The following is a 21,581-nucleotide window of genomic DNA, read 5'->3' on the forward strand; positions in this document are numbered from 1 at the left end:
CCAGAGTATGACTGTGGCAGTGAGTAGGTCCAGAGACATGTTGGACAAAACCCACTGAGTCGATGATGGCTCCGAAAGCCTTTTGGAGTGGGTCTGTGGACTTTTCCATGTGAATGTTAAAGTCACCAAAAATTAGAATATTATCTGCTATGACTACAAGATCCGATAGGAATTCAGGGAACTCAGTAAGGAACACTGCATATGGCCCAGGAGGCCTGTAAACAGTAGCTATAAAAAGTGAGTGAGTAGGCTGCATAGATTTCATGACTAGAAGCTCAAAAGACGAAAACGTCATTGTTTTTTTTTTGTAAATTGAAATTTGCTATCGTAAATGTTAGCAACACCTCCGCCTTTGCCGGATGCACGGGGGGGTATGGTCACTAGTGTAACCAGGGGGTGAGGCCTCATTTAACACAGTAAATTCATCAGGCTTAAGCCATGTTTCAGTCAGGCCAATCACATCAAGATTATGATCAGTGATTAGTTCATTGACTATAACTGCCTTGGAAGTGAGGGATCTAACATTAAGTAACCCAATTTTGAGATGTGAGGTATCACAATCTCTTTCAATAATGGCAGGAATGGAGGAGGTCTTTATACTAGTGAGATTACTAAAGCGAACACCGCCATTTTTAATTTTGCCCAACCTAGATCGAGGCACAGACACGGTCTCAATGGGGAAAGCTGAGCTGACTACGCTGCCTGGCCTGCACCCTATTTCATTGTGGAGCTAGAGGAGTTAGAGCCCTGTCTATGTTCGTAGATAAGATGAGAGCACCCCTCTAGCTAGGATGGAGTCCGTCACTCCTCAACAGGCCAGGCTTGGTCCTGTTTGTGGGTGAGTCCCAGAAAGAGGGCCAATTATCTACAAATTCTATCTTTTGGGAGGGGCAGAAAACAGTCTTCAACCAGCGATTGAGTTGTGAGACTCTGCTGTAGAGCTCATCACTCCCCCTAACTGGGAGGGGGCCAGAGACAATTAATCGATGCCGACACATCTTTCTAGCTGATTTACATGCTGAAGCTATGTTGCGCTTGGTGACCTCTGACTGTTTCATCCTAACATCGTTGGTGCCGACGTGGATAACAATATCTCTATACTCTCTACACTCGCCAGTTTTAGCTTTAGCCAGCACCGTCTTTAGATTAGCCTTAACGTCGGTAGCCCTGCCCCCTGGTAAACAGTGTATGATCGCTGGATGATTAGTTTTAAGTCTAATACTGCGGGTAATGGAGTCGCCAATGACTAGGGTTTTCAATTTGTCAGAGCTAATGGTCATGTCAATAGCCTTTGACACTTCTGAAATGCTTGTAATTATACTTCAGTATTCCATAGTAACATCTGACAAAAATATCTAAAGACACTGAAGCAGCAAACTTTGTGGAAATTAATATTTATGTCATTCTCAAAACTTTTGGCCACGGCCGTACAGTCTTGATTTACATTTATGCGACGCTGCTAACGCAGCAGGCGTGAAAAGAAACGGAACCCCTGTTCTGATAGTTTTAACCTGATTGGCTGATTGTGATACACAACATCCAGGATTAGTATTTAGCCACTATCATGGTGGTGGAAAATGGTGTGTCATAAGGAAAGTGCACATATTTTCCCATTTTTTTAATGGTTTATCACCATTAAGTTGAGGAAATCAAAGCCTATGCAGCCTAAATGTATATATTTTTTTAAGTACAAACGATCCAACAGGGATACGAATGTATTGCCGACCTGCATACAATGCATTTGGATCGTAAGATGACACAACTCAATATCGCTGTCTGCCGGCCTTTGGGCTATGATAAAGAAGACATTCCAACTTTGCTCATGACCTTGAATGTCTTTGATGTCTTGGCAATTTTTGTGTAATTTCAACCCACTATTCTGTGTTTGTGCATTTATGTCCTTCTCGGTTCCAGGTAGTAATAAGGCGACTTCCACCCAACCTGTCCAAGGACCAGCTGGAAGAACAGCTCAGTCCTCTTCCATCCTATGACTACTTCGAGTTTTTCCCTGCTGATCAAAGGTGAATATTTAGAACATTTAATGCAATGATACCATGTGTTGGGACAGAGTGCCTGTCAGGGGCAGATTGGGACCCCACACCGGCCCATTTCTTTCCTCGAGGCCCCCGCATAGAGGGTGTTCTTTAATGGAAGCCTCTCCAACAAAATCCAGGTAGAATCAGGAAATCCCCAGGGCAGCTGTCTAGGCCCCTTACTTTTTTCAATCTTTACTAACGACATGTCACTGGCTCTGAGTAGCTGCTGCCTTGGCAATGGGGATCCATAATAAATATAAAATACACCGGCCCATTTTTTTCCCCTTGAGGCCCCTGTCATTAACTGGCTAATTATCAAAAACCCACTGGGCTAAAATGCCCACTGGGCTAAAATGGACCAGCCCATTGCCCGAAATGCCAGATTGACAGTACAGATCAGTGTTTTTCTCAGATTCATGCTGCATCGTGTGATGCCAACATCATGATATTGACATTCCCCACCTATCAAACAATTGACTTCACCTAACCTCTGCTATTGAAACCTATTCAGCTTGAGTGGATACATTCAAAATGATCTGTTCAAAACAAAGAAAGGACACTAGCACAGCCATCTAATTATTAGGCTACCATCTCAAAACAGGGACTGGAGAAGAGAATGTCATCATCATGCCTATGGAGTCACCCTATTAAGCCCACACTCTAGATAGAAACCCATTCCACGAGAGCAGCCTAAGATAACCTGCTCATTTCCCGCAGCCTCTATCCACACCTGTTCTCCAGAGTTTACATTAACTTCAGAAACCCCGAAGACATCCTACTCTTCAGAGACCGCTTTGATGGCTATGTTTTCATTGACAACAAAGGTACCTTTTTCACGTAGACCTATAATACAAACGTCATGAGGCAGTTTCCCAGACACACCAGTCTAGTCCTGGACTAAAATGCATTTTTGATGGAGATTCTCTATTGGGCTTGCTTTTTAGTACAGGACTAGGCTTAACCTGTGTCCTGGAAACCTCTCCTAAATATTTCTTATTACCAATGTGTTAGTGCTTAGTAGTTAGTGTTTACACAATGTTATAATGTTTTTCAGCACATGAAAGTAGGTAGTGGTATAGTGCTATATATACACTGAACAAAAATATAAACACTGCATGCAACAACTTCAACAGCTTCCAGTGTATTCAAATTGCGCATTCAAATTGCCATTGATAAAATTGTGTTCATTGTCCATAGCTTATGCCTGCCCATACCATAACCCCACCGCTACCATGGTGCACTCTGTTCACAACATTGACATCAGCAAACCACTCGTCCACACGACGCCATCTGCCCGGTACAGTTGAAACCATGATATATCTGTGAAGAGCACACTACTCCAGTGTGCCAGTGGCCATCGAAGGTGAGCATTTGCCCACTGAAGTCGGTTATGACGCCGAACTGCAGTCAGGTCAAGACCCTGGTGACGACGACGAGCATTCAGATGAGCTTCCCTTAGATGGTTTCTGACAGTTTGTGCAGAAATTCTTCGGTTGTGCAAACCCACAGTTTCATCAGCTGTCTGGGTGGGTGGTGACGTTTATGGTAGAGAAATTACCATTCAATTCTCTGACAACAGCTCTGGTGGACATTTCTTCATTCAGCATGCCAATTGCACGCTCCATCAAAACTTGAGACGTGTGACAAAACTGCACATTTTGTCTCAAGCACAAGGTGCACCTGTGTAATGATCATGCTGTTTAATCAGCTTCTTGATATGCCACACCTGTCAGGTGGATGGATTATCTTGGCAAAGGAGAAATGCTCACAAACAGGGATGTAAACACATTTTTGCAAAACATTTGAGAGAAATAAGCTTTTTGTGTATGAACATTTATGCAATCTTTTATTTCAGCTCATAAAACATGGGACACTTTGCATGTTGCGTTGGTATTTTTGTTCAGTGTATAATTCAATAAATATGTTAGGCTATGTGTTTTAACATCCCCAACGGTCAGTTTTCAGTGTTCTGTTGTGATGCTCCATGGGATTTTGTTTATGGTGCTAAGTGACAAACAATGACGTCTCTCTCTCTCTCTCTCTCTCTCTGTAGGTGTGTGTGCTCTAATCTTCATGAGACAAGAGGATTATCCTTCTACAGCCACAGGTGCCATGGTAATGGTTTGATCTGTGTCAGGTGTCTGTGTCTAATGATTATCTGTCTCTATGTCAATATTTGCTCAGGCCAGGAGTACCCAGCTGTGGTAGAGTTTGCCCCCTTTCAGAAAGTCTCCAAGAAGAAGCTCAAAAAGAAAGATTCCAAAGCTGGAAGCATTGAAGAAGGTAGGTGCTGGACTTGTCTCTAATCAGAAACTATCCAGACATACAGCTTGGATACCTGATTGTTTCTGCATTCATTGTCAAAACACATTGGGACAGACAGAGACTTGCACCCAAGCTTCCTTTTAAGTGTATAGTATATGTGTTTTCAGACCCCTCATTGTACTTCATGCATTGATTCAGCATCTGCTGAATAACACAAATATAAAATTTAGGCCGTGGATATGGATACAGTGTTTTCGCCCACGCCCCGCCGGAAATCTCTTTCTCAAAGCTAAGGATTCAGATCATGTTCTGCGCATGTGATATTTTACTCACAAATTCGTTTTTCTAACATAGCTGCTGCTCTCACACTCCTTCCTTTACGTTTTGCTCTTTACTCACCTTCTGAACCTGTGACATGGTGAGGTTGGACTCAGGTGCAGAGAATGGACCAGACGAGGAATCAGTGGTTAACCTGTTGGGGCTAGGGGGCAGTATTTGCACGGCCGGATAAAAAACGTACCCGATTTAATCTGGTTACTACTCCTGCCCAGTACCTAGAATATGCATATAATTATTGGCTTTGGATAGAAAACACCCTAAAGTTTCTAAAACTGTTTGAATGGTGTCTGTGAGTATAACATATAATGTCACATAAACCCAAACCACAGCTAAATGCAGCACTAACCTTTGATGATCTTCATCAGATGACAACCCTAGGACATTATGTTATAAAATGCATGCATGTTTTGTTCAATCAAGTTCATATTTATATCAAAAACCAGCTTTTTACATTAGCATGTGACTAGCATGTGACTAGCATTCCCACCGAACACTGCCGGTGAATTTACTAAATTACTCACGATAAACGTTCACAAAAAACATAACAATTATTTTAAGAATTATAGATACAGAACTCCTCTATGCACTCGCTATGTCCGATTTTAAAATAGCTTTTCGGTGAAAGCACATTTTGCAATATTCTCAGTAGATAGCCCGGCATCACAGGGCTAGCTATTTAGACACCCAGCAAGTTTAGCACTCACCAAAGTCAGATTTACTAGAAGAAAAATGTTATTACCTTTGCTGTTCTTCGTCAGAATGCACTCCCAGGACTTCTACTTCAATAACAAATGTTGGTTTGGTCCCAAATAATCCATTGTTATATCCAAACAGCGGTGTTTTGTTCGTGCGTTCAAGACACTATCCGAAAGGGTAAATAAGGGTGACGAGCATGGCGCATTTCGTGACAAAACATTTCTAAATATTCCATTACCGTACTTCGAAGCATGTCAACCGCTGTTTAAAATCAATTTTTATGCAATTTTTCTCGTAAAAAAGCGATAATATTCCGACCGGGAAATCGTTTTTTATTACAAAGAGAGTTTTTGTAAAAGCATGCTATCCCCTCATGCACGAGCCTCAGTCTAATGGCCCTCTGATAGAGCACTTGCCAAATGCGCTAATGTGTTTCAGCCTGGGGATGGAATTACATCGTTCAGCTTTTTCCCGCCTTCTGAGAGCCCATGGGAGCCGTAGGAAGTGTCACGTCATGCCAGAGATCCCCTGTATTTGTTAGAGATGATCAAGGAGGGCAAGAAATGGTCAGACAGGCCACTTCCTGTAAGGAATCTTCTCAGGTTTTGGCCTGCCAAATGAGTTCGGTTATACTCAGACACCATTCAAACAGTTTTAGAAACTTTAGGGTGTTTTCTATCCAAAGCCAATAATTATATGCATATTCTAGTTACTGGGCAGGAGTAGTAACCAGATTAAATCGGGTACGTTTTTTATCCGGCCGTGCAAATACTGCCCCCTAGCCCCAACAGGTTAAAGGTCTTACTCACATCGGCTGCAGATGTTAGTAAGTCCCCCGGAACAGTCCCCAGTCCCCTGGAACAGCTGATGTTCTCATGCATGTTTCAGTGTTACTTGCCTCGAAGCGAGCATAGAAGTAAATTTAGCTCGTCTGGTAGGCTCGTGTCACTGGGCAACTCACTTGTCTGACCACATGCATGATGACGAGTTTCTCACACGACTGGCCTATCTGGGTGATGTTTTTTCTCGCCTGAATGATCTTAATCTAGGATTACAGAGACTCTCCGGCAAACTATATTCAATGTGCGGGACAAAATTGAGGCTATGATTAAGAAGTTGGAGCTCTTTTTCTGTCTGCGTTAACACACAGGTCTTTCCATCATTGTATGATTTTTTTGTGTGCAAATGAACTCAAGCTTACGGACAATGTCAAATGTGATATAGCGAAGCACCTGAGTGAGCTGGGTGCGATTATTATGCTGGTACTTTCCTTTAACGGACGACACAAACAACTGGATTCGTTATCAATTTTATGCCCTGCCTCCAATCCATTTACCGATATCTGAACAAGAGAGCCTCATCGAAATTGCAACAAGCAGTTCTGTGAAAATTGTATTTAATTTAATCAGAAGCCACTGGCAGATTTCTGGATAGGGCAGCACTCAGAGTTCCTTGCTGTTAAATCGCGCTGTTAAGACACTGATGCCCTTTGCAACCATGTATCTATGTGAGAGTGGATTCTCGGCCATCACTAGCATGAGTACTAAATACAGGCACAGACTGTGTGTGGAAAATGATTTAAGACTGAGACTCTCTCCGATACAACCCAACATTGCAGAGTTGTGTGCATCCTTTCAAGAACACCCTTCTCATTAACCTATGGTGAGGTATTCACAATTTTGAATGAAGAAAATGGTTTTATATGTAAGATGGTTAAATAAAGAGCAAAATTATTGATACTTTTTTATTATTTGTGCCCTGGTCCTATAAGAGCTCTATGTCACTTCCCACGAGCCGGGTTGTGACAAAAACTCACACTCATTCTTATGTTTAACAAATGTATCGTATAGTGTGTGTGTGGCAGGCTTACAATGATGGCAAAAAACAATATTTGAGAGTGTGCTGACCCTGGTGCTAGAGGAAGTACGCAGCTGGAGGTTGAATGTTTGAAGGGGTACGGGACTATAAAAAGTTTGTCAACCACTGGTGTAGAGAAAGGTGAGGAGACACATTAAAGAAGGATTTTTAACCCTTGAGACAATTAAGACATGGATTGTGTATGTGTGCCATTCAGAGGGTAAATGTGCAAGACAAAAGAGTTAAGTGCCTTTGAACAGGGTATGGTAGTAGGTTGGATGGGTAAGGTATTCTTAATGTTTTGTACACTCAGTGTATGCTGCCGTATAGTGGCAAGAGTAAATAGCTGCATGTAACTCAGCAGCTCAGAAGAGCATGAAGTTGCTAGACTGCCTGTTTGTTGTCAGTATTACAAACATAAGCTTGATAGAAAGTTTGTATGAACATGTCAAGAATGTAGGCCTATTCTGTGTAAAACATGTAAATAGCTGCATGTAGCCTACTTAACCCTGCAAAAAAACATGACATCAAGCTTATGCTTACTGGGGCATGTAATGCAAAGTTCGATTTTTATTTTATTTTTGTAGTTTGTTGGAAATTGTGCTTATGCTTAATAGCCAGGGTTGGGTATGTTACTTTCTAAATGTAATCTGTTACTAGTTACCTGTCCAAAATTGTAATCAGTAACCTAACTTTTGGATTACCCAAACTCAGTAACGTAATCTGATTACATTCAGTTACTTTTAGATTACTTTCCCTTTAAGAGGCATTAGAAGAAGACAAAAATGTATGTTACCAATTGAACAACATCATTGCAGGATAAATCAATGTTAAAGTTTACATAGCTGGCCATATATGGATGTTAAACTTTATGGGTTGGTTATGTAGGCTTCTTCTAACCCATCGCTTTCTACTACATATAATAATACGATTAAATTATATCTTTACATTAAAAACCAAAGTCTATCAGAATTCCAGTCATTTCAACTCAGGACTTATTAACCAGCCCTACTCTGTTGTTTATGATTGTGTTGCCATGGAGGACTGATTGGGCTCATTGATTCAAGTTGAAAAATAAATGCTGCGCTCATGGAATGGCATTCTTTGAGCACTACTGAAAAGTGCTGTTTACATGTGAAAAATGAATGCCATATGCTGCATTTGCTGTAGCCCTATTGTTTAACCTTTTTGTTGGTAACACTTTGATACCTTGATAATATGCAGCTGTTTAAAGGGTAAATCCATAGATGAAACAATAACAAAACGGGATGCCCCGCATCTGTTTTGGTAAAAAGCTGAGGGATGGGCGTGGAGAAATGTAACCATATCTCATGATATCAAAATGATTGTTTTAACCTTGTTATGAGGCTATACAGTGTTTGTTTACATTTAACATGTTTACAAACATTGGAGAAAAACAAGCTTATATCATGGAGTGTGGCAGTTGAACTAAGCTCATGAGGCATTTATAAGTTATATTCTTCAAGAATCAATGGATGTGTGTGTGTATATATATATATATATATAAGTCCAAAAATGGATGTAGCAACTACAGATTGCCCCTTTTAAGTCTATTAAAAGTGTGCGAGTTTGAGCATGTGTCCATTAGGCCTATAGATTTGTTCTTTTATCAGCATGAATTAGATTGAGCAATTAAAGCCCCACTTGTATTCCATAGGCTGGGATCTGCACAAAGCAGCTGTTGCAAGAGTGCATTTTTCACTGGCTGTCCTCTAGTTTAAAAAACAATGATTGATAGGCAGCTTAAAGTTCTTGAATTCAACCATTATTGGGTTCAAATTCACATTTAGATTTGTGAACAGCCATCCACAACAACCACAATCCACAAGGCACAAATAGCTAAATGAGAGAGCAGCAGAAGTGATTCACATCAATGCTCTATGTAGATATCAATAATAAGTGATATCCATATCGCTGTAGACTACACCACTGCTGTCATCCTCACCTCCAAGCGTTTATTCAAGTTGGATAATCTTTGGATGCCGACAGCAGTTGCACCATTGGAAGGCATAGATCGGACTGTAGCCAACAAAAGCCTATTCCTGCTCTTTTCCCGCATTCCATCAAACCCATTTGGTGTGTCATCAAAGTGGTCTCTGACTTGTGGTCAGACTCACTCAGGTGGAACAAACTTGAACTTGCGTCTTTTTTCAATGCTGATTTGAATGTTATTGAGAAAACAGAGAAGTGTCGAAGATGTTTTTTCTCGCAAACATCCTTTCTGAATTTAAAAGTAATCCTCAAAGTAATCAAATAAGAATTTGTTCTTAACTGACATTCCTAGTTAAATAAAGGTTACATTTATTATTTATTTTTTAAATCTAGTTTTTCAAACATATATGTAATCTGATTACTGTCTTTTTGCTGGTAACGTAACAGATTACGGTTACAGTTTTTTGTAATCCCTTACATGTAACAGATTACCTGTAATCCGTTACCCCCCCCCCCACCCTGTTAATAGCCTACTGAGGGAATGCAATAGTTAAAACAGTTTTGTATACAATATGATCAAGGAGGGGGGAGCGGCAGCGGAGCACTGAGCACAGCAGCTACGTAGGCAGCAGCGGAGTTGGCACTCAGCAATGTAAAAATGCGCAGAAATATCTGTATTTTTATCTTGGGCAAATTGGGATACAGTGAAGGATAAATGTAGATAAATTCCAATAATATACTTTTCTATTTTGTGAATAGAGATACGCACCTATTACGTCAAATTACCGTATTTACCATTAGCGTGTCCCCACCCAATAACGTTACCGCCTGTCATCTTGAGCTTTAACACTCGATCTTTACCCACCTTTTTCTTTACCACTACATCCTTTTTCAACAAAGTGACTGATTGACGTCCTCCCTCTTCTTGACTCTTCCTTACCCTTCTCCCCCTTGCAGACCCGGAGTACCGGCGGTTTCTGGATAACTACTCCTGTGATGAGGAGAAGTCCATGGCCAACCCTGAAACCCTGCTGGGAGAGATAGAGGCCAAGACAAAGAAACTCATAGGTACTGGATCAATCAGTCAGTCAGTTAGTCTGTCTATCAACCAATAAGTCAGGCAATCAATCAATCTGACTTTACATTATATCTGATTGAATTTCAGCCAAAAGAACAACACCTCTTCTGGAGTACATCAAGAATAAGAAACTTGAGAAGCACGTAAGTGTAATGTAATAGTTAAAAATAATGCATTTATCGTTTCCCTTTGTGGACTCCTATCCAGATGTAGATCAACTCTCACAATAAGATGCAATTTTTCTGTAGAGGATAAGAGAGGAGAAGAGAGAGGAGCGTCGACGCAGGGAGCTGGAGAAGAAACGGCAGAGGGAGGAGGAGAAGAGGAAACGGAGGGAGGAGGAGAGACGCAAACGCAAGGAGGCGGATAAACAGAAGAAACTATCGGAGAAGGAGATCAAGATCAAGGTGGTCACTGGTTCTGTTGACACAAAGTTAAAATCAAAGAACATTTGTGACCGACCGGTTCGATTCTGTCTTATGTAGCAAAATGTGATATTGTGTTTTTTTACATTGGATAAAAGCAGAGACACAGCTAGAAAATGGTATATCATACACTACAGTTGAGGAACAATGGTTAACGTAATTCTGCTATGAAAGTTGATAAACTTGTAACCTCCCTTTTGAGAAAATGGCCCTTGAATGTTTTGTACACCTAGTGGAGAGCTCTTCTTTGTCTACACCCATTCAGCGTCGTTCACACCCTCTAAACCTTTAGCCCCACCCATCTCTTTTAAGGATTCACATGAGGCCATATACTAAACAACCAAAGATTTCAAGACTGAAGGCTGGTTTATAGTACGGGTGTGTCGTAAATTTTATCTGGGTTGCCAGAGTGTGCTCAGAGTGCGCTCTGGGTGTTCGTAAACTCAGAGCGTTGCCAGATTGTCCGTTCGTAAATTCAGAGTATTTCACTCTCATTCTTGCAGAGCTGGTTATGCTTTTTTATGTTATCCAGAGCGTTAGTGACTGCAACTGTGCTGTTGGCAACAATTTAAATACGCTTTTTTGCCAAGGTTTGCTGACACACTCCATATTCAACGGGTGTTGAGTGTTCTCAAATCGTCAGTTATTCTGTGCTCTGGCACACTCAGACGAGAGTGTTCTGAAATCGGAGTGGAAAGCCAGAGGGAATTTACCATCTACGTCTATCGAGTGGCGCAGTGGTCTAAGGCAGTGCGGGCTGTGCCACTAGAGATTCTGGGTTCGAGTCCAGGCTCTGTCGCAGCCGGCCACGACTGGGAGACCCATGGGGCGGCGCACAATTGGCACAGCATCGTCTGGGTTAGGGGAGGGTTTGGCCAGATGTCCTAGTTCCATCGCGCACTAGCGACTCCTGTGGCGGGCCAGGTGCAGTGCACGCTGACACGGTCACCAGGTGTACCGCGTTTCCTCCGACACATTGGTGCGGCTGGCTTCCGGGTTAAGTGGGCATTGTGTCAAGAAGCAGTGCGGCTTGGTTGGGTTGTGTTTCGGAGGACCCACGGCTCTCGACCTTCACCTCTCCCGAGTCCGTACGGGAGTTGCAGCGACGAGACAAGTCTGTAACTACAAATTGGATACCATGAAATTGGGGAGAAAAAGGGGAAAGAAAATATATAAAAAATATATATATTTTTAAAATTGTTTGAAGATGTAAAAGAGGTGTTCTCTTTTTGACTCCGTCTGCATATTTACAATCAAATGGCAGAATTTTCTCCATCTCCTTAGCTATCATACTCTAATTCCACTGATTTCAAAACTCAGTCCTCCAGATGTGGACTGCAACACGTATGTAGTTCTATTATGTGTTATCTTTCAAAAAAGCCATGTCAGAAAGGATTATCTACACATACTGACCAGCTCATGTTATAGACAGAAGCTGGCTACATGGCAGACCAATCCCTACTCATCTCTCGGCATGTCCAGCCTTCTCATTGCCTTGGCTAGCGGGAATGTTGCTGCCTTGTTATGTGGCTAAACCAACTAAGCTCGTAATTTAACAATTGTATTTGTATTTACAGATGGCATACACGTTTGTCATTAAGGCACATGAAAGTCCACATGTTCCAGAAGGCATTTCTGCCAAAAAACATATTTAGATCAAAATAAAAAAATTATGTTCAAATGGGTCTCTAGTGGCGTGCGACATACACCTCGTTTTCTGAAACTTGTCCCATTTTGAGTGGTATATGCACATTCACCAAATTTTAAAGCTTTTAGGAAGCCCTTCGTGAGCTACATTTTGTTAGTCGTAACTATTAGTCAGATAGACTGTAATCTCGGTACCCAGAGTTAAGGTTGTGACGAGATTTTATAGTTAGTGACTGTTTTGTTAATAACTGTTGGTAGTTGTTGGGTAGTAAGTGTGTTTTGGGCTTGCCTCAGCTCCTGAAGAAGAGTGACCGGGACGATGATGTGGACTCTGACAGGCTCAAGGACAAAGGAGACAGTGGGGACACAGAGAGGGCCAAGTGGGACAAACCCAGTGGACACATGAAGTCAAAGGAAACCAAGGACCAGTAAGGAGCTTTTAATGCACTATTCATGGTATTTTTGTTTTATATCAGTCTCTGATGCTTTGTTTTTCTCAGTTATGAGAAACCCAAATTGGAGTTAGCTAGTGGTAAAGGACGAGATTTCTTCTATGCCTTACTGTGAGTTTTCTATCCTTATCACAGTGGATGCCACATTTGGCCTTGACCAACCTGGAGCCTTTACAGCTTTATGTGACAAAACCAATGTTTCTAGCCAAGGCCTGGTCATGAGCTGATACCACACTCCTCCAGTGTCATAACTAGGGCTGTTGCGCTGAACTTTTACCGCCACACTGGCAGTCATGAGTCATGACCGTTGAGTCACGGTAATCTCCTCTTATGCGCTCAGGTCATGTGTTGGTAGTACCCTAACGAACATTAGGTCGCTAATGGCCTGGTACTCAGGGGTCTATTGTCCCTCTAACCACTCTGACATAAATGCAATTGAAAATCACATAACACGTATCATCAAAACAATATCATGCTTTCAAAACTCACCTCACTGTGATGATACATTTGAAGAAAGAAGTTCAAAAGCAGGTTGAAACTGAGTGGAAGACATGGTCGGTCATTGTGGATGTTGTTTCAAAGCCTAACACAACAAAATGGACAACGCCATCTAAGGTGATGATTAATTAAAAACAACCACATGCATATTAGAGCTTATGCATATGCATAGACTTACGAGGACAAGCTCGAGAAAAAAAACCCAGAATAAAAATAATGATTGTGCTGTTATACAATACATAGCCTACTGCATATTATGCATGGCAGAAAAACATAAAACATAACTGATTTCAAATGTCTTTGGTACATAATTGGTCTAGCCTATAGGCCTACTCCAAAATGAAACACATTTGAGTAATTGCCTTTGTTTGGACTGTATTATTATGCAAACTGGATGGACTGGGTTACCTTATGCTACACTCCAAGATGTATATCCACGAGTCTAGGAGAGAATGTATACCCCTAGGTGATGTTGTTGGTTAATTGATTGTGCAGGGTGGCTTACAATTGTGGTAAATTTGTATATGATTTTGAATAGCCTAGTAATAGGGAATTTTTTATATTTTCATAATTAATAGGCTGACATATTAACGTTACCTTTAGCTACAAAATATCTCACCACCAATCGTTTCCATCTGCTCCTCTCTCTCCTTTTTTTCCTTTCTCAAGCGTGCAGAGGGGATGACAACAGTTTAGTGAAATATGTTTCGTTGTGAAAACATCTTACTATCATTGTTACCGACAGATTTCATTTGGTTTCCCAAATTAAGCATTGGGTAGCTGCAGGAATAGAGTTGGAGCCCATGGCATACAGAAAATCGCCTGTTGTGTAGCGAGAGAATGATCCTCAAACAGTGGTTGATATGTGGAGTGAAATAAGTGTTCTATTTATTTCTCAGCTGCTCATATTAAGCATAGCTCCCCTACAAAACCGAAGTAACCAAGTAGCCTATCCGGCATAACTGAAAAACGGACCACGGGAAAACGCGCGGCCTCCAATCGCTATTCGAGTGCGGATGACGTGTTTTTCCCCCCTGTCCCTCCCAATGGGCCATTCTAAATTGAGACTAATTTGACATATTAGTAAAGACAAGATTAAATTGAGAATAGTCTGATGGGTGAAAATATGATCACTTGATGAGAGAACAGCTGTGCAACCTGATGCAAGGAACAGAGGGCAAGCTTTTTTTCCCGACTTTCTCAAATCATCAATAGCCTATAGTCGCATCATGCACCCCATATCTCTCATACCTCATATCTCCCTCACTAGCTTTAAGCACCAGCTGTCAGAGCAGCTCACAGATCACTGCACCTGTACATAGCCCATCTGTAAATAGCCCATCCAATCTACCTCATCCCCATACTGTATTTATTTATTTATCTTGCTCCTCTGCACCCCAGTATCTCTACTTGCACATTCATCTTCTGCACATCTACCATTCCAGTGTTTAATTGCTATATTGTAATTACTTCGCCACCACGGCCTATTTATTGCCTTAACTTACCTCATTTGCACTCACTGTATATATACTTTTTGTTTTCTTTTGTTCTACTGTATTATTGACTGTATGTTTTGTTTATTCCATGTGTAACTCTGTGTTGTTGTATGTGTCGAATTGCTATGCTTTATCTTGGCCAGGTCGCAGTTGCAAATGAGAACTTGTTCTCAACTAGCCTACCTGGTTAAATAAAGGTGAAATAAAAAATCAAAAAATATATGTTTTGATTTCTAAGACATTTTAAGGTAAGTATCATTCACAACTAAAGTTGCCAACTAACTCTAAATGTAATGTATAGGACCTGTTTCAAATGACCACTTTTACGCTCAACATAGCCACTTCATATGCACACTTTCTCCGGAATGGGAAAAATATCCTTTCTGTTTCATTCAGCTAAGTTCAGTCTTTTGCATGACAATAACCAGCTGACAAAATGTAATGACCGCCACAGCCCTAGTCATAACCAGTCTAACTGTGCTTTCCTTTCCTGCCACTAGGGGTCAGATGGAGAGCGATAAGGAGCAGAGAGAGCACGGCCGCAGGCAGAGAGACAAAGACCACAGAGGAAGAGACGAGGAGAGGAAACGACAGCGCCACCACTACGAGTTCGACAAGTCCATGCGGTGCAAGGAGGATACCAAGTGGGGTAAAGGCTACTGCCAGGACCGGGCAAAGAAAGATGGCCAATACCACAGCTCCTACTCCTACTGCCCCGACACGTGCGACAAGGTGGGAAAGGAGGTCAGAGAAGACATTGGCGGTAGCAGGAAGGACCGCGTCCGGAACAAGGTGAGCGACAAGGTGAGCAAGAGAGGTAGGTTGTAATTTTGTGGTTGATTTTTATTTAAAGAACAACGATAATATAAGTAGGTTACACCTTATTATTGTGTAATTATTCTTGTAAGTACAATGTAACAAGTATTGTTGCAAGGTTTGAGTCCTTTGGAATTCTTTGAGGATTTCAACCTGTCGTTATACTGATTGAAGTATTTTCAAGTAAACAAAGGTTGTTTTACGTTGTGATATATTCCGGGTTTTTTTACGATACAACCCCACCACACACATTTCCAGCTGCTTGTCACACTGCTTGTACCCCCTATTTTGTTTTTCATCAGCTGTGCAAACAGACAGTGCTACACTGTTACAGTGCAGTGGAGACATTTATATTTCAATATAACTTTATTGTCCACGAGATGATAGATTTACAAGCTTAAGATGATCAAAGGTACGGTCATCATACATTGTGTTAAAAACAGTGAGAATTGCAGTACATGTGCACTACACATATTAAAACACACATACATACAAACTCGCATGTATAAATACCTTGACATATGACATATTTGTATGTAACCCCATTGATCCAGGCCTGTGTTTCTCAGTCTGTGTTAGCCTATCAGGACAGAAGGACGTCCCAGACAGAGGGGCCACACCAGATAGGAGGGGCTCTGCCAAACAAGGTATAGTCAGCTAGTCTTTCCACCACCAGCCAAGGTACAGCTACAGCTAGCCTTTCTACATGGGGGATGAGGAGGGGCACACAAGGTAGTGGGAGGGTGCACCAAAGTACAGATGTACAGGTACTCTTCTACCCTTTGGTCCTTTCTACATAGATGGTATATCTGGTTTCAAATAGTATTTGCTGCCTTTCAAATACCTTTGGTGTTTGGTTGAGCCTGCCTGGAGTGCCAGATGAGCAGGGTTTGCACTTTTGGGAGTAATCTATTGCACCAGGCAAGCTCAATTAAGAGCAGATAAAGAAGAAAAAAATACTATTTGAAAATCTGCTAGTACACCTAGTTTTTCTATAGTGAGTGAGGTTACTAGCCAATGGACTGCTAGTCTTACTAGTAGCCTTTCTATAGTTAGATCGTACCACAAAAAAAGTGTGTTTTGCGTCCCTTTGACATTTTAAGTAGAAATTGTGCACCAATTTTAACTTTAAAAAGCCAGTTATATTAAATGAAGTTCCTTTTAATAAAAACCATATGGAAAATTCAGTAAATCAGATTTTTAATATGAATAAAGACTTGCTAAAGTGCCAAAATTCTGACATTTCCCTCTGTACATCCTGTTACTTCTAGGAACATTATAACCCGCTTAACCCCAAAATGTCCCTCATTTTAAGGTCAACCCTTTTATGTGAACTGAACTGTTGTTTTAATATGGCCAAACTATTCCTTTAAACATTTTTTTTCAATTCCATAGAAACATTGAACATATAATTGTCGAATCATAGTGTAAAAGCAGGTGAGCTGGTTCTACTCTTTTTGGCCATTTTCTAGTGTTTTGTGGTGGAAATCTGAGTGGGTCGACCAAAACACATCACCCCTGTTACACACGCATAGGAAGACAGGCTAGAAATGTTTTAACAAATTTCAATTGTTTTGTGAAGCTTGCATTGAGTCAATTGCCCCTCCCTGTTGCACACAACAAGCTGCCATTACCCCGTCATAAGGGGACTTATGGCTGATTTAAGATTAAATAATTAACCCTGTTACAATCAACCCTGTTACTTTATTTGGCCCTTAATAAGCACTTGCTATAGTATTTTTCTTGAGATGGTAAAACATGTTTTTATTAAGTTGAACGTGTGCTCTTTATGGAAATGTTGAAATGTTTTTTTCTTTTACACTACCCCAAAGGTACTAAATTGGTGGAATGACCCAGTTGCTTTACTACTGAAATAAGTGAAGGCATCCCACCGCATCTTTTGGAGGCTCCATTTTCAACAACATAAAGATAAATGAATATACACTGAGTGTACAAAACATTAAAAACACCTTCCTAATATTGTGTTGAACCGCCCACCCTCATTTTGCTCTCAGAACAGCCTCAATTTATCAGGTCATGGACTATACAAGGTGTCGAAAGCAGTCCACAGGGATGCTGGCCCATGTTGACTCCAATGCGTCCCACAGATGTCCTTTGGGTGGTGGACCATTCTTGATACACACGGAAACTGTTGAGTGTGAAAAACCCAGCAGCGTTGCAGTTCTTGACACAAGCCAGTGCCCCTGGCACCTACTACCATACCCTGTAACTCTTTTGTCTTGCCCATTCATCCTCTGAATGGTACCACCCATACACAATCCATTTCTCAATTGTCTCAAGGCTTAAAAATCCTTCTTTAACCTGTTTCCTCCCCTTCATCTACACTGATTGAAGTGGATTTAACAAGTGACATCAATAAGGGATCATATCTTTCACCTGAATTCACCTTGTTAGTTTTGTCATGGAAAGAGCTGGTGTTCTTAATGTTTTGTACACTCAGTGTAGACAGTTCCATTCTCAAAGATTAAAATAAATATATTGTACTATACAGAACAGGCACAAAAAAACATCAGCCTCTTACAGTAAACTCCGAGACAGGTTGCATTTTCTTTTTGCCCCCTTTCAGAACAGTTGGCATCAAATCACTTGCTGATAATGTTACATAAAACGTTTGAAAGGTCTATAATTTTTATTAAACACAATCAAAGTTAATTAACATAGGCCCTAGATGCCTTTAAATTGCTCAACTTATAGGCATGACCAATTTAGGCATATTTTTTACAATGTGTTATTGCGCTCCAAAGGGATAACTTGAAATAACATGATGTGGGGTAATTGAATAATCAAAAGAAAAATCTGTGACTATTTATCTGCCTATGTGGTTATGCAGTGCCTTCAGATAGTATTCACGCCCCATGTATTTTTACACATTTTGTTGTATTACAGCCTGAATTTGAAATGGATTACACACAATACCCCATAATGTCAAAGTAGAATTTTGTTTTTCAATATTTTTTTCTCTCAAATCAATGAAAAAGGGAAAGATGAAATGTCTTGAGTCAATAAGTATTCAACCCCTTTGTTATGGCAAGCCTAAATAAGTTCACATTTAAAAATGTGCTTAACGAGTCACATAATACGTTGTACTCTGTGTGCAATAATAGTGTTTAATTTTTTTACGACTACCTCATCTCTGTACGCCACACATGCAATAATCTGCAAAGATCAGTCAATTGAGAAGTGAAATTCAAACATAGACCACAAAGACCAGGGAGGTTTTCCAATGCCTTGCAAAGTAGGGCACCTATTGGTCGATGGGTAAATTTTAAAAAATAAAGACACTGAATATCCCTTTGAACATGGTGAAGTTATTAATTACACTTTGGATGGTGTATGAATACACCCAGTCATTACAAAGATACAGCCATCCTTCCTAACCACTCAGGGATTTCACCATGAGGCCAATAAAACAGTTGCCAAGTTTAATGGCTGTGATAGGAGAAAAATGTGGATGGATCAACAACATTGTAGTTACTCCACAATACTAACCTAATTGACAGAATGAAAAGACTGTACAGAACAAAAATATTCCAAAACATCCTGTTTGCAATAAGGCACTGAAGTACTGCAAGAAATATGGCAAAGCTGTTTACTTTCTGTCCTGAATACAAAGTGTTATGTTTGGGGCAAATACAATACAATACATTACTGAGTACCACTCTCCATATTTTCAAGCATAGTGTTGGCTGCATCATGTTATGGGTATGCTTGTAATCGTTAAGGACTGTGGAGTTTTTCAGGATAAAAAAAGAGAAACGGAATGGAGCTAAGCACAGGCAAAATCCTATAGGAAAACATGGTTCAGTCTACTTTCCATGAGACACTGGGAGATGAACTCACCTTTCAGCAGGACAATAACCTACAACACAAGTCCAAATCTTTTAATTTTATTTTACCTTTATTTAACCAGGTAGGCAAGGCAAAATCTACACTGGAGTTGCTTATCAAGAGGACAGTGAATATTCCTGAGTGGCTGAGTTACAGCTTTGACTTAAATCTACTTGAAAATCTATGGCAAGACCTGGAAATTGTTGTCTAGCAATGATCAACAACCAATTTGACAGAGCTTGAAGAATTTTGAAAAAACTAATAGGCAAATGTTGCACAATCCAGGTGTAGAAAGCTCTTAGAGACTTACCCAGACAGACTCACAGCTATAAACACTGCCAAAGGTGCTTTTACAAAGTATTGCATCAGAGGTGTGAATACTTATATAAATTAGGTATTTCTGTATTTCATTTCCAATAAATGTGCTAAATAGAAATATCAAAATAATCTTACTGACTCGCTGTATTTTTCTGTTATCAAGACACCTTGTCTCTATTCTCAGCACTTACGACCAATATTCTACTCTGAGACGCTTTGTGGATATGACCTCTGGAATTAAAAGCAAGCGCAATGTAGAATCTCCATTGATTGCTTTTTAGTCCAGGACTTGTCAATCTGTGTCCAGTAAAATATAGTATAGTTTAGCAGCCATTTTGTGTTACAGTGAGTTTGTGCTGTTATTGTGACCTAGATCTCTCTCCTGTGTTTCTGCCTCTTTCTCTCCATACAGGACCGGCCTGCCATGCAGCTCTACCAGCCAGGTGCTCACAATCGCAAGCGCGTGAGCTCTGCGATGAAAGGTTATGAGCTTCCCATGAGCCACTTGCCAGAACACGCGGCGGCAGACTGCTGCTACAAGGCCGTCGCCATGGAAACGGGCTCGGAAAAGAGCGGAGACGAGTAGTCCAGTCTGTCTGCTCTGATAAGCCTTTCACAATATTTATGCCTATGAATTATGAAGCTTTTATGTGCTGCTTGATTATATAAATGCTTCAAAATTCACAAAAAGTGACGTTAGCTGATGAAGATGGTCTCATAGAACAAAACGTATAAGATCTCCTAAGCCTGTTTTTAACCACCGAACTTATTTTTTCCGTTTATCAAAAAAAAAACATTAACTTCCCCATAGGCTTTGACCAACAAGCCATGGCAGAGTTAGTGCCTACAAAAAGACGGCATTACTATTGCTCTCTATTGGGCTGCCAGATTGTAGGCTTGCGTGTTACTAAACGGCATGCATGCGCAAGGCTTTGGGGTTGATGGAGCTGCACTCGCCGTTGAAATCATTTCAACTTTCCGACGCTTCTGTGTCAAACCTTTGCACAAATAATTTCAAAAGGATTTGAAGATTGGGTCACCCATGATTGGGGTAGGAGAGTAACAAAGATCAAACATTCCCAATACATTATGGAAAACTTTTCATCTTGTTCTCCTTTGTTGTATTCTGTACATCACAGAGAAGTTTCTCTAGACACGATTAGAATGTGTTTTGTCAAGCAGGACAGGACCAAAGCTAAAGGAAGTTGTTTGTTTCTTGCTCGTGTGTTATTCCCATGTTGTGTCACCCCTGGGTACAATAGCGCAATCATTTGTATTTGCATTTATTATGGATCCCTATTAAGCAGCTACTCTTCCTGGGGTCCGGCAAAATTAAGGCAGCTATACAATAAAAAAGTACAATACATTCATAACAGATTTCACAACACACTAAGTGTGTGCCCTCAGGCCCCTACTCCACTACCACATATCTACAACACAAAATCCATTTGTACGTGTGTGTATAGTGAGTATGTTATCATGTGTGTGTATGCATGTGTCTGTGCATATGTTTGTGTTGCTTCACTGTCCCCGCTGTTCCATAAGGTGTATTTTTATCTCTTTTTAAATCTGATTCTACTGCTTGCATCAGTTACCTGATGTGGAATAAAGTTCCATGTAGTCATGGCTCTATGTATAAGGGCACAAGGCATGACCCAAATGCAGACACAGGAGGCAGATGGTAGAGCTCTGATATTTATTATAACAAAGGGAGTTGGCAAAGGCAGGTCGGGGACAGGCGAGAGTTCATAAACCAGGTCAGAGTCCAAACAGTACCAGGGGATAGGCAGGCTCGAGGTCAGGCCAGGCAGGGGTCAGAAACCAGGTCTGAGTCCAAAACAGTACAAGGGGATAGG

At 40.8% G+C, this 21,581-nt stretch overlaps 1 protein-coding gene across 8 annotated transcripts in view; it reads left to right on the forward strand.

Moving 5' to 3' along the window:
- LOC106581644 (regulator of nonsense transcripts 3A) overlaps positions 1–21,227 on the forward strand; it is a 35,081-nt gene extending 13,854 nt beyond the window's left edge. Inside the window, exons 3-12 of one of the 8 annotated variants that reach the window (XM_014163805.2) lie at positions 1,915–2,021; positions 2,754–2,860; positions 4,221–4,319; positions 10,104–10,214; positions 10,312–10,367; positions 10,473–10,631; positions 12,591–12,724; positions 15,243–15,546; positions 16,113–16,205; positions 20,138–21,224. In XM_014163805.2, the coding sequence (XP_014019280.2) occupies positions 1,915–2,021; positions 2,754–2,860; positions 4,221–4,319; positions 10,104–10,214; positions 10,312–10,367; positions 10,473–10,631; positions 12,591–12,724; positions 15,243–15,546; positions 16,113–16,205; positions 20,138–20,311 (1,344 nt within the window). In that variant the 3' untranslated portion in view covers positions 20,312–21,224. Of the gene's footprint in view, positions 1–1,914; positions 2,022–2,753; positions 2,861–4,089; positions 4,320–10,103; positions 10,215–10,311; positions 10,368–10,472; positions 10,632–12,590; positions 12,725–15,242; positions 15,560–16,112; positions 16,206–20,137 lie in introns of those variants that run through there. The other 7 variants (XM_014163799.2, XM_014163803.2, XM_014163801.2 and 4 more) reach the window with 7 other exon arrangements.
- The last annotated feature ends 354 nt before the right edge of the window (positions 21,228–21,581 follow it).

Source organism: Salmo salar, chromosome ssa21 (genome assembly GCF_905237065.1).
Source record: "Salmo salar chromosome ssa21, Ssal_v3.1, whole genome shotgun sequence".
NCBI classification, from domain to species: domain Eukaryota; kingdom Metazoa; phylum Chordata; class Actinopteri; order Salmoniformes; family Salmonidae; genus Salmo; species Salmo salar.